The sequence below is a fragment of the Pecten maximus genome, chromosome 18 (genome assembly GCF_902652985.1).
Source record: "Pecten maximus chromosome 18, xPecMax1.1, whole genome shotgun sequence".
Lineage (NCBI taxonomy): Eukaryota > Metazoa > Mollusca > Bivalvia > Pectinida > Pectinidae > Pecten > Pecten maximus.
In genome coordinates this window covers 18,813,603-18,827,870 of record NC_047032.1, presented here as the reverse complement: position 1 = coordinate 18,827,870, position 14,268 = coordinate 18,813,603, and the positions used below count along the sequence as shown (strand labels likewise).

Here is a 14,268-nt window from a genome sequence, read left to right as displayed (position 1 = left end):
ATGGGAAGAATCATTTGAAGATATTGAATTGAATTGGGTCAATATATTTAATGATCTTTTCAAGGTTACTAAAAGCACAAAATTACAATGGTTCCAGTATAGGATAGTTCAAAATATTTTAACGACAAATTCGTTTTTATTTAAAGTGGGATAAGTAAATAATCCAATATGTAATTTATGTAGTCTTGAAAGAGAAACTATCGTTCATATTTTATGGGAATGCAGAGAAACTCAGAGATTTGTGCAAAGTATAGAGACACTTTTGGATGCCCTGTATATCCCATTTCAATACAATAAACAAAGTTTTTTTTTGGTGTGTTTTTAAATAATAGATATTCTCCTTTAAACAGAATATACACTGAAATTTTAATCATAATTAAGTTTTATATATACAAAACAAGATGCTTGCATAAAATGTTAAGTCCTCATGCCTTAATTAATTCAATTAAGTATATAGCCAAAAGTAAAGGTGAAGGTGCACAACTGAAATGTGAAAATTAATGGAAAAAATGGGAAAAACTAACTGAATTATCTTATAGTTAATTTTCGTTACAATTTTAATTTAGTGCAGCAATATATGATAATATTATTATTTATGTAAATATATATGCGTACTCAGTTGACGTGGCAAGAGCTGATATGACCAACACAGAAACTGAGCGCTCGACAGGATTGATCAGGCTACCAGGAAACTGAATGTGTGTGTATGTGTGGATGGATGTATGTTTATCAGAATATATATATACAGGTAGGAGTATGTATGTTTTTTTTTATGTATTTATCCTTGTAGTTTAATTGATGATGATGATGATGATGATGATGATGATGATGATGATGATGATGATGATGACTACCCAGATAACAAGGGTATGTTTAGAACGAATATTCATACCCTGCCTACACTGCTCTCCGGCAGGGTATGAAGTCCCTCCCATTGCCGATAGTGTAGCAAGCCCCGATGTGATTCACATCGGGCAGTATTAGCAGTGGTAAAATTTTCTCGGATAAAAAAAAAACCATGTAAATTGATGATTCTGGTATCTATGATGAATATTCAAGCAACAAACCTGCACATTACTTCAAATGTTTGACAATAAATAGTAAAATCCAAAACGAGCAAGACACACGGAGATATCAGTTTAATCATACCGCCATCTTTGATACAAGTGTAAAGGTTAATTTCCTTATAAGGGAAATCAAAATAAATTGATGCTAATGAGGTTTCCCGCGAGATTTCAACAGAAAAACAGATTCGGAGTAATATATCTCGGTAAGGAAGGTCAATTCATTCTGAAATTATTTAATTACGCAAAGTAAGATTCGCTTTCTTCACAAGAGTTACAAAAGAGTGGTTAAATATATCTGATTATGTATTTATTTATCGTAGTAGCTTCATCCATATATGGATCACGGGTTCCATATTTGGGTTAGAATCCTCGCGAGAGTTCTTCGAGAAGTATCATGGCGGATCACGGAGACAACTCCGAGCAGTATGATATCAGAATATGCGAATTAAAGATTTCTAGATTAGACGGTAGGCTAATACATTGCAAAATTGAATTAGAAATGTTTAATTATACGAACTATTACTCCAAAGTTAAACGATATCCGCTATTTGTAGCATTTTCGAGGTTCACTGTTTTGCTACATTACGAGCAATGGGAGGGAATCGTAGCTCTGACGACGACCATCTGTCAAAAATTATCCGTCCGTCGTCCAGAGCTACGTTATCGCAGCTAGGGTATGTTGGGCCAACATCGGCCAATCGTTGTATAGTTGGCGGACCGTTGTGGTTGGATTGCTAACGTTAGATTTGCCTGTTGAGATAATTGTAAGCGAAAAAGTTGTTCTCAGTTGATATGCATTACGTAATGTATGGAGCTGTATTTCGAGATTTATTGGCAATAAGTTAGCAAGAAAGTTAGGTGCAATGCTATTTGATATAGAAGCTCATTTTTTTTATAAAGCGGAATCCAACACGTTTCGCGGTATAATAGTTTTGTTTAGTGTATATGGACCGTAGCCCTGTGACAAGAGCCTTAGAGAAATCACAAAATATTAAAATAGAGTGCTCATGATTTTCTAGAGAAGTGATAAGGAAGTCGTACGTTTCAATAAGCTGGTGTGTTGTAGAATGACTAGATATAATACAGGGGAGTGGTCAATAGGCTGGTGTGTTGTAGAATGACTAGATATAATACAGGAAAGTGGTCAATTAACTATAAATTAGATCATATTCAAAAGAAAAAATTATAAACATACTTGTATACTTAACGTTCAAAAGTTTACCTATGAAACTAAGCAGTGAAACTTAGTGTATCATTGAAAGTACTACTTGGATCATTAGCCTTAAAAACAGGCATGACATGAGCTACTGTCCATCAATCAGGGTATACACAAGAAGATAATGAATATTAAAACATAATAGAGAGAGGTACAGAGACTTCTGTGGTTACTAGTTTAAGCATTTTATGGATAATACCATCGGGGACTGTTGCTTTGTTTACATTTATAATATCTTCTACTTCACTGGGAACTATCTTTTATTTCAGGCAAGACAGAATTTGTACGCCCCTCAAAAAAGGTAAATCTTTATCTAAAACTGTTTCTGATAAATTACATACAGAATTAAGATAGGTATTCATTATCATATATTATTTCATTTGTAACACTGTCTAGTAAAGAGGATATACAATGTATATTTGTTTGTCCTTTGAGTATAGTACGAAGAAGTTTCCAATACATCTTAAGGTTTTTATTACTTTTATCTATCACTCTATCTTTATTACAATAAAATATTTCTTTGGCTCTTTTAATCATGTTATTTACTCTATTTCTCATATGCTTATAGTATTACTTATTAGGACCTGTGTTGTTATTAAACATTACCCTTTTAAATCTGTCTCTTTTTCTTACATTACGTTTATCCACGGTTTGTCAATATAACGTACTATTATTTGTTTAGAAGGTATACAAATATTGGTAGCTATTATTGAATTTCTCCGTGAAGAAGTCACACGTTTGATTAACATTTAATATATGTCAAAAAATATCTAACCAAGGAATACTATTTATCATGACCTTCAATTTATCCATATTTGCCTGATCATACATCCACACCTTTCTGTAAACAATTATAATTTTTACAGGAATATTGATGATAAGGAATACAGCGTAATAATCACTAAGGGGATGGTTTTACACAAGCTCTAAGCTTGTTACCAAATCCTCTTGTATACTTTGGATTTATTGTTTTGTACAATTTATTCTCAAATTAGATATTGTTCAGAAAAAGCTACATAAATAGAATCACTAACAATAATAAGATCAAGAAGTGTGGATGAATTGTCAGGAAATTTGATGATATGCCAGTGCAAAAAAGTAGGTCAGATGCAAGAATGTGCAGTGGTCAAAAGGTCGCCATCAATTGGCCTGTGTACGTACATTGTACATGTATACACGGTCATAACTGACCACGGCAATGCTCAGTGACATGCCAGTCATTCCTCCTCCCTGATTCACCAGATGAATGTTTTAGCTGCTAAAGTCGTATATATCGAATGTAAATATGTTTGAAGTACTTTGTCAACGTGCCTCTGTTTACATAACTAGCGTGATCGACTGATGGATATAATCTATAAATCTTAAATCTGGCAAATAGTCGGAAATACAAATTCTTAATTCGATTCCATCAGAGACCTATATTGTGATATATAAGGTATCTGATCCCATGTTGTTACCGTTTTAAAGTTGCTATGATGAGGACGTCAATACATATCCAAGCATTCTTTAATTAGGGTGATAATAGAAGTCAACTACGAAATGTGATCGTGTTAATATGTATGTCGGGATAAAATATTGATTCAAGGGAATAGCCTTAATTACTCCTTTGGACCAGGGGCCATGTAGTTTTATCAGCGTTCCCTAACCTTAACAAACTCCTTAATATAGTATGTCTTAAGGCAAACATAACAGAATTTAAGGAAGGTTCCTTAACTAAGATTGTTTTCTTAATTCTGTAATGCTTTCTGATGAAAATAATTCTGTTAAATGATTTCAATTAAATGATATTTACACCATATCTCAGTTAGTTTCCTCCCTATACTATACATGGACATCAGTCACCACGTCGTCACGATCAGTAGTTGATCATACATGTATATGATCGGTCTAGTGTGAAAAGTGTGCACAGACCGACGCTGCCATGCAGGTCCACACACGAACTCGAATACCTACATATGTATATCGACTTGAACTCTATATCAACCGTCATAGAACCATTAATCAATAATATTTTCACATCTATTAATATTCCATGCCAACCGTCATAGAACTATTTATCAATAATATTTTCACATCTATCAATATTCCATGCCAACCGTCATAGAACTATTTATCAATAATATTTTCACATCTATCAATATTCCATGCCAACCGTCATAGAACTATTTATCAATAATATTTTCACATCTATCAATATTCCATGCCAACCGTCATAGAACTATTTATCAATAATATTTTCACATCTATTAATATTCCATGCCAACCGTCATAGACCTATTTATCAATAATATTTTTTCATCTATTAATATTCCATGCCAACCGTCATAGAACTGTGCCCTGCAGGTAGGGCGTAAGAATTTACCTGCTGTCCCATTGCATGATCGTAAGAGTCGACTAAATTCGGGATCTTATCTTTTCTCTTCTTTCTTAACAACTTTCTTCTTCCTAATGTCTCTCTTGACAATGCCTCACTTTTGGCCTTAAGTTGAGCGTTCGCCCCTGTGAGGAAGGATTTGGGTTCTGTTCCCTAGCCGAGACATACCAGAGTCTTTAAAAATGATAGTTGCTACTCCTGCTTAGCGCTCAGCATATTTGGAGTGGGACGACTGGTTGACCCGTTGTCAGTATAATGTGGCCGGGTGGGGTGTGCTGCTGGTTGTCTTCGAAAGTATGCCTCAGTGAGGTAGCACTATAAATCGGCAAAAGTTCCGGCCTATCACAAGGAGACTTAACACGAACATACTGCAGCCTCCAAAAACACACATACGCACTCACCACACGCATGCATGTCGCACGTACAGGAGGCCGTCCTTAAATGACCCTAGCTGTTAATAGGACGTTAAACAAAATAAACCAAACCGAACAAAATGTCATAGAACTATTTATCAATAATATTTTCACATCTATTAATATTCCATAAGGACCGTCAAAGAACTATTTATCAATCATACTTTCACATCTACTAATTGATATTCCATTCCAGCCGTCATACAACTATTTATCAATCATATACTTTATGTTCCATACCGACCGTCATAGAACTGTTTATTTACCATACTTATAGAACGATCAATCATACTTTTACCCATATCAACTTATACTTTATACCGACCGTCATAGAACTGTTTATTCACCATACTTATAGAACTCTCAATCATACTTTTACCCATATCGACTTATACTTTATACCGACCGTCATAGAACTGTTTATTTACCATACTAATAGAACTATCAATCATACTTTTACCCATATCGACTTATACTCCATACCGACCGCCATAGAACTGTTTATCAATCAAACTTTCACATAAATCGGTTATATCCCATGCCGACCGTCAAGGAAATGCAAATCAAACATACATGTACTTCTACATAAATCGACGTATACTCCATACCAACCGTCATAGAACTGTTTATAAATCATACTTTCACATAAATCGACTAATACTCCATAACGACCGTCATCAAAATGCGTATCAATAATACTTTACTAGTGAAAGAAAAAAAAATCTATTTTGGCAAAAGCTAATATCGTACATCACAACTGGAAGATCCTTATGAAAACTATATAACTTTACGATCAGATATGATATATCTAGTATTCACTGTAGCTGATGAATTCCAATATTTTCGCTACATTAATAAGATTGTACTAACCTGAACATTTGATATTATTTTCGCTTACAAGCTTTATCCGAAAATATTATATAATCGTCATCATTTCGCTATCTCGCAGTCGTTTTTTCGCGTTCTCGTGTTTTCGACCTGATTTTAATTTAAACATGTTTTATTGTAAATAACAAATATTGCTAATAAGACACATTGAACAGACGTTTTGCTAAATCACCAAAAGACCTCTTCGACAAAAAACATAGACTTGCAATACACATCACACGAATGTTTATGAGTTATATATGTAGCATAATATGCATGCATACATTATAACAAGAAAAACTTGTAGATAAGAGAGGGGACAAAGTAGGAAGAGAGATTTATCGAAAAAAGCACTGCAAACATCTAACATAAGTTGTATCGTATGTCATAATGTGTTTCCATCTAGATTGTGAACTATGTGAGTGTTCATTTATCTCGCACACTGACTAGTGATATACTGATCATTGTCCACACACCTTCAGCTTATCTATTGTCCATCACATCCCGCGCCTTGTTGGTCTTTCTTCTTGACATCCCTTCCTTGTTTTCGACTTGAAAAGACAAGGATACACGTGATGATAGGTATCACCTGTCCCGTTTTCTCAATAATTCAACAAAAGTTCAGTATTGTGTCTACATCTACTTCTGCTTCTATATACAAAAGTAATAGTATGGAAGCGCCCCGTATACATTATAGACTTGTACCAATATTGATGCATTGCAAAACAAACGTCAAATCTCGGAAGCGAATTCTTAAAATTTACCTAAATATGTCTAGTCGGTCGAGTAAAATAGTCTGCAGTGTTAGGATTAAAAACAGCATTATTTTGTCAAAATAGAAGTATTTAGCATATGTGGTCTTTAATAAAATACAAGAATACATTATAAATTTGATAATTTAATAATTATTCCATGTTTATAACAACAATGTAGAAAAAGTGAAATCGTTCCGCGGAAGGATTTTAACCATGTATTCATACGCACTGATCGGTGTTAATCTGGTCAAATTCATGAGCAAATGAAACAGCTTAAGTTTGGTAGTTTCATTGAGTCCAACTTGAGTAGAAATTGAAATATTAAAATTTGGCTTTAACTTCGTTGTACATTCTGAAGTTGCAAGAAAGATTTTATATCAATTTCCCCAAATCTAAGGTTTTTAGCCCTAAAATACAGCAAATTAATAAAATTCATGTTACCGTAGGATGTGTCGAGATGTCCATACTTCAATGCTACAAAATTCAAGGCAAGGCTGAAATAACATTGATACTTTTTGAGAAGTTGAGCTAAACACAAAACTTTTAAAGTCCAGATTCAAAGCATCCCTAATTTCCAGAGTCACTGGATCATAAGTTCTGGATGATATTCCGTAAACGAAGACCGTGTTGAGATGTCATCTCAACTGTCGCCGCCGAAAATGTAACACCACATTCTCGCTTCGCGACTTCGTCGAAGACGAGACAAAAACCTCCCTTAAAATTGCGCACGCATCCTTGCCATCACCCAACCCATCTCTCTTTTTTCAATATTATTTTTTTTATCTATGTACATTTAGGTAAAATACTGAAATTTATTAACATTCAAAGTTTATTTTTGGGATGAATACCAAATTTTTTTCAAAGGTATGGAAGATAATCTCTGTTCTATCATTAGACTTTATGAGTGGTCAGGTGAGGTACAATGTGCTAGAATGGTGCATACAAAAGTGACCGCGAGGATCTTTGATATGGTTTATGTTAATCATGTTTGGTGACATTATACTCAAGAGGTGTTGACGATCAATTTCAAAATTCTGCGCGGAAGGGAACTTGAACCGCCGAAACGAATTTCACCAAAACCATCGACGAAGCTGATGCCATGATCACCATCAGGTAATTCATCTGAAAACATCACGCAAATTAATAACGAAAACAGAAATAAAACGAAAAAGGACAAATATCTGATACGATAAAAATATAGTGGTGAACACAGATATCGTACAGTGTATATAGATATTGGTTAATACATATATATATGCTGGTAAATACCTATAGGATTATATATAGATAATGGCAAATACCTATATATGATTATATATAGATAGTGGTAAATACCTATAGGATTATATATAGATAATGGTAAATACATATAGGATTATATATAATAGTGGTAAATACATATAGGATTATATATAGATGATGGTAAATACGTATAGGATTATATATAGATAGTGGTAAATACATATAGGATTATATATAGATAGTGGTAAATACATATAGGATTATATATAGATAGTGGTAAATACATATAGGATTATATATAGATAATGGTAAATACATATAGGATTATATATAGATAGTGGTAAATACATATAGGATTATATATAGATAGTGGTAAATACATATATAATTATATATAGATAGTGGTAAATACATATAGGATAATATATATAGATAATGGTAAATACATATAGGATAATATATATAGATAGTGGTAAATACATATAGGATTATATATAGATAATGGTAAATACATATGTAAATTATATATAAATAGTGGTAAATACATATGTAATTATATATAAATAGTGGTAAATACATATATAATTATATATAAATAGTGGTAAATACATATATAATTATATTTAAATAGTGGTAAATACATATGTATTTATATATAAATAGTGGTAAATACATATGTAATTATTTATCCTCCAACTTGCACCGCATTTTCCGAAAGCACCCACCATATATATATTTGCTGAATACGGCAGTGACGGAAAATTGCTGTATTTTCGAATCTTAGCACGTGTATCATTTCGACTGACCTACTTCCAAGTGAAACAACATTTAAAAGGCGAACACATTTGGCACTTGTGATATGAACTACATATTTGTTACATGCATTTTGTTTATAAATTGATAATATTGATAAATATTTATTTCAGATACAATATAACTGAGGTAGTTTAGATTAATATATAGTATATGTTTTAAATGATATACATTTGTATATGTAAGTCATAATAACTGTGATTACTAAATTATTGATAAATTATTTGTAACTGGTTAATAAAATAAAACATATAAAATATCAAAAATGTGGTGACTTCATTCTCTTCCGAGTTTACCTGTGTCTACCTGAGCTGTCATTGTGTTTTGATAGTAGGCATCTGTGCTGTTTTAGTAAAATACACCTATTCCACTCTGGCCAAAGATTTTCCTTTACCTAGTTCTCACCTAAAATCTCAAATATTGGCTGGAAGACATCTTTGGGACTCTGTTGATACCATTTCATTATAAAATGATTATTTTTGATGACTGTTACATGATAAATTGAAAACATGGTCAGTGTCTTAAAATATAAACTATATTGCTAACTCGGGACAGAAAGACACAAGTGGCTCGCCAAGGCTCGCCAAGGCTCGCCACTTTAGTTATACATTTTAAGACACTGACTATATATTCTCTATGTATAGATTGCGATACATACAAAGTTATACATACTTTTTAATTCGCCAGAGATTATGATGGTAATAGCCTTAACACGATCAGAAACTTGAAAACAAACAAATGATAATTTTAATTTTTTTTCAAGAGCAATGTGATGGGAACAGGTTCAGTCACATGTCAACCGGAAGTGTGATACGTATACTTGTGTAAATGTGGGAAGTTTAACGGAGGTCGGGATTAAACATGTAGTGTGTTCCAGCGTAGTGTGCTGTGGTAACACTAACCAGGAACAGTTATAAAGTGTTAGTAGCTTTACCCAGTTTGTAATTGCTTCCCTAAAAATGTGTAAATTCCGATACAAGGACATATTAAAAAATAAATAAACAATTTGTTTTATTTTCATTAAAAACAACTTACCTCTAGAACATAGCTTGGAATGAGTTCTAGCTTCCTAAATCAACAAATTTTTGACATGCGAGTTAATTTTTACTTATTTACTTGCTGAAAACGTTGCCAAGATTTTCTAGTTTAACTTTACATCATGTACATAACCTCTATTAAAAAATATGTTCGGGGGGGGGGGGGGGGGGGGGGGGGGGGCAATTTCTCTAAATAATGGCATTCAGTTTGGTGTGATACTTAATCCCTACCATTATCGTAATGATATTCAGATATTCATCTCAACATAGCCTAGTTGCTTTCATTATCAAGAATTTATTATATTGAAATGTTTACTGTGATTCGTATTCTCCAAATATGTTGGTTGGTACTGTACCGTCTTAGAAATTGCAACGAGGTCTACTTGTCGAATATTTAGACTAGCTAGCTTTTACAGATGTTTGAAGTATCTATTGCATTCTAATTCACAAGTGCATGTTATTCAAATTCATAGTTGCATGCTAATACTGTATACAATTATGTAATTACATATAATTCTCCGCCAGAGAAACCTTCCCAACTAAAACAGGAACATGTCTCATATAAATTAACCTTCCCAACTAAAACAGAACAAGTCTCATATAAATTAACCTTCCACTTTGTGTATCGTTATAATTTTCTGTAAAAATAAACATAAAAAGATAATGAAAACATACAGGAAATGTCCGATTGTTAAATCAAGCTAAATGGTATACAATGTAGGACTTAAAAAAAAAGTGATTGTTTTTATATTTTATCATACAAACACAAATTGTCACACGATGTGTTTGTAATGTAAATTGGATGGGATATTACACAAACTAGTTTTGATATTACACCAAATCATTTAAAACCTTTGTTTTAGAGATCTACCCCGATTTGCCCCCGTTCACACTGTTACAAGCATTAATCAGACTGTGTAGCAGTCTGCTATCACGCATCGCCAACAGTCCATTCTGACCTTAAGTTAATTAAGACATATCTAAAGCTTTTATCTTAAAACACATTCTACATAATATCTTCCAATCTCTCTGACACTCGCAATACTGAACGCGAGTAACGAATGGAGTTTAAGTGGAAGTCAGCGTTTTATTAAAGATGACCTCGGCTTCGAGGTTTCTGTTCGGGTCACACGAGTGTAGGTGATTGTAAGTCTATATTTCTCACGACTGGTATATATACGTACTGAAGTAGGTGATACTACGGCGACAGTCAAAGGTCACATATTGAAAATCTTACTTTCGACTTGTGTTCCGGAAGTGAGGGCTTAGTTGGAAGTGTTGAGGCCACACGGGGTATTTGTATGTACCGAAATATAATTGTATTCATTATAAAACACATGTATGATTAACTAATTCACATGGACATTACAGTTGTGTAACTTTTGTGGGTACTGGTTGATGCACAGAAGTATTTGATCGTGCACGAAAACATTTTGATATATCTGTTTCAAGAATAAAGATCCCGTCGTGAGCCTCGGGGGTACCGAGTCATCGACCATGTGAGATCATCCTTGTGCTATATAGATGATACCTATGTCAGTAAATATCATCCATGACAGGGAAATGGCTCGAACTGTCAACAAAACAATTAACATGTCAAGCTGACGGTGAAATTAATTCCGACGGCAGGATGTGAGATACACCGGAACGTAAAACATTTACAAACAATGGCCTCCGCCAGTGGGCTTCCATCACCGTTAACTACGACCACAAACAGAACGGGTGTGTTTGGATCTACAATCCCGGTTAAGTCTTCAAATGTGTCCAGTTCTGCAGACTTGTCTCGTATTGAATTTGACTTGTTCGTACAGAATGACCTTCCTGTTGTGATATACCTGGCCGTGTTGTGTGTTTTAGGAACAGTGGGTAACGCCCATGCCGTGGCGGTTTATTTATTTCGATACAAACCATCAAATCACCGCACGTTTGTGTTATGGCTAGCGTCTGTGGATCTCACCGCGTCATTGTTAAGTATGCCATTTGAAAGTTTTGACATTCGCTACAATCTTACATTTTCCATTATTCCTCTGTGTAAGTTTTTCAAGGCCCTGAACTACTTTGTCAGTACATGTTCCGGGTTTCTGCTTGGAATAATTGCTGTAGAACGGTACCGGAAGATATGTGTTCCGCTCGGGATGCAATTGACGATGCGAGCTGCGAAATACGCATGTTTGGTTGCGACACTAGTTGCCACGGGACTTTCGTCCATTTCTGGTGTAGTATACGGTATTGTAACGAGACAAGTTCCGTCATTTGTAAACCTCACCGGAACGGAATGTACGGTAATGGATAAATATAGAGAAGCGTCTCTGTTCAAAGGATATTCGGTGTTCCTATTGTTCATCAGTACTGTTGTGTTTGTCTTGTGTATATTTACCTATTCATTTGTTGGCAGAATACTCTATAAACAAATGCTGTTTAGGACAAAATCCCATTCAAATTCATCCGCCTCGACTTCAAATCGGAAGTCTAGTACCGGAAATGAGAATCAAGACTTTGGCAGTAGTGGGCACCAGGAGGAGGAATCCAGTTTTGCGCATGTCACAACTAAAGAAATGATAGCTGTGACGTCACCAAGAGAAAACGGTAAACAGAAGGGCAGAAGAAAGCGAGGCTTGGACAGAAGCAAACAAATCGCTTTCATGTTTCTAGTCGCTACAGCAGCCTCGTATGTGGGATATTTACCAAATATGGTGCTGTTAATCATCAAAGGAATACGCAGTGAAACGTATGATGCCATTGATGAACGTCTCGGAGCTTTTAACGCAATTCTTGTGAGATCTTACTTCATGAGTAACGTTGCTAATCCAATTGTATATTGTTTTGTAGACGAACGATTTCGACGAGAATGTAGACTACTTTACCAGAAGTTATATCGCTACGTATGTAAAAATGTCAGATGTCAGCGACAGTCTTGATCAAATGCTATCATCTTCTCTATTTTTCCTTGATGTATATAGCGAAACAGTCGTATTTGTGTCATATTAGATAGGACAATGCCAGTAATTTGGATAATATCACCAATGAATAATCCAGATAACACGTGATTAATGTTTGTGCTCCGGATAAACGGTTAACATGATGCTTGTTGCATGGATGAAAATGTCGGGTTCTGGAAATACTGTAATTGCTGGTTTTACCAACGTTTATCATGACATATGGGGGAGGGGCTGTTATTTCGAGAATTACTGAACTCAGTATTGTTACTTTAACCTATGTGCTTGTTTTTAAAAGTTTATAAGATCGTTTATTTTCCCCAGTTCAGATTTGTTTTCACTAATTATTTATAGATATTGTATTTGTTCGATTATTGATTGAAAGTTAACCCATTCCCCTGTACCAAGTCTTAGTCTAACAGCATACATGTTGTTGAATAGTTTTACTGGCATTTAGCCTTTCGGCCAATCAGTATGACATGGACATGTACAACACATAATCAAAAATAAATTGAGTGAATCAGTAATAATATGTGTAACATTCCCAGTTGTATGATTGTCTTCCAACTCTGATTATTTGACATCATTTTATACATACCTCTTATTGAAATAAAAATTAAAGAAATATAACCGTTCAATAAGTATGATTTATATTTTTGATTGTTCTGTGGCTAACTAGGCTAAATAGTTGAAAGTTATGTAAAGTGGTCTAGTGTATCACCTGTGCTGTCCTTGCCGGAAAAGATCTGCCACTTGATCTGATATACCACTAATATAATGATGATATATATGTGTGTGATTGAGTATAGATATATGTCAGTTCAAATGTGTTATATATGCGTGTGTATGTTAGTTTGTATACTACTTAACATGCATATGTTATTTTCCCTTTAGTCCATTTCATACCATGATCCCTCCCACATTCACCCTCATTTTTCCCGCTAATTCTCATTCAATACATGTACATACTTATCATTTTTTTGGCATCTTATGATGTACATGTATACTAACAAAATGTACATGAAATAATATTACAAAATGTATTAGGAACGGGCGTTATAACGTTCTTTGCCCAAATCCTATCCAAAAACTAAAATGTGTATACGTATACAGATAGACTATTTGAAATAATAAATAAAAAACACTTCGTCGGAATAAAACTTTTGCAAAAACACATAATGCAAATATTTTTTGACAACATCTAAGAGATACACTTCCGATTTTCAACGAGCATTAAAATTCCAAAGAGTAAAACCAATTTGAACATGTATGTATTACAAGGAAGGGGATACTTACCAATAAAATAACATTTTTTGTTACCAATTCAATATGTTTTAATTCACGTAAGGATCTTGGTAAAGTTTACGCCTCGCTAGAGCATACTGCGATAGTAAAGACGATTTGATTTTGGTCGATACGGAATTGATAGACCTTCCCTCGTTTGTTGACCAATAATGGAGCTTCATTATGGAACAGTCGAAAATGACTTCGGGTAATCGTATTTCGTTTCCGAAACCTCTCCATATTGTTGAAAGGACATTTTTTTAC

General features: G+C 34.1%; 1 protein-coding gene across 1 annotated transcript; it reads left to right on the top strand.

Moving 5' to 3' along the window:
• The first annotated feature begins 11,274 nt into the window (after positions 1-11,274).
• LOC117316822 (cholecystokinin receptor-like) lies at positions 11,275-13,361 on the top strand. The gene has a single exon (XM_033871598.1). The coding sequence runs from the start codon at positions 11,452-11,454 to the stop codon at positions 12,700-12,702; it is 1,251 nt and encodes a 416-aa protein (XP_033727489.1). The 5' UTR covers positions 11,275-11,451; the 3' UTR covers positions 12,703-13,361.
• Positions 13,362-14,268: the final 907 nt, after the last annotated feature.

Bases quoted from the DNA above. Each gene is read 5' to 3' on its own strand.
- LOC117316822 (XM_033871598.1), top strand. From the start codon at position 11,452: ATGGCCTCCGCCAGTGGGCTTCCATCACCGTTAACTACGACCACAAAC.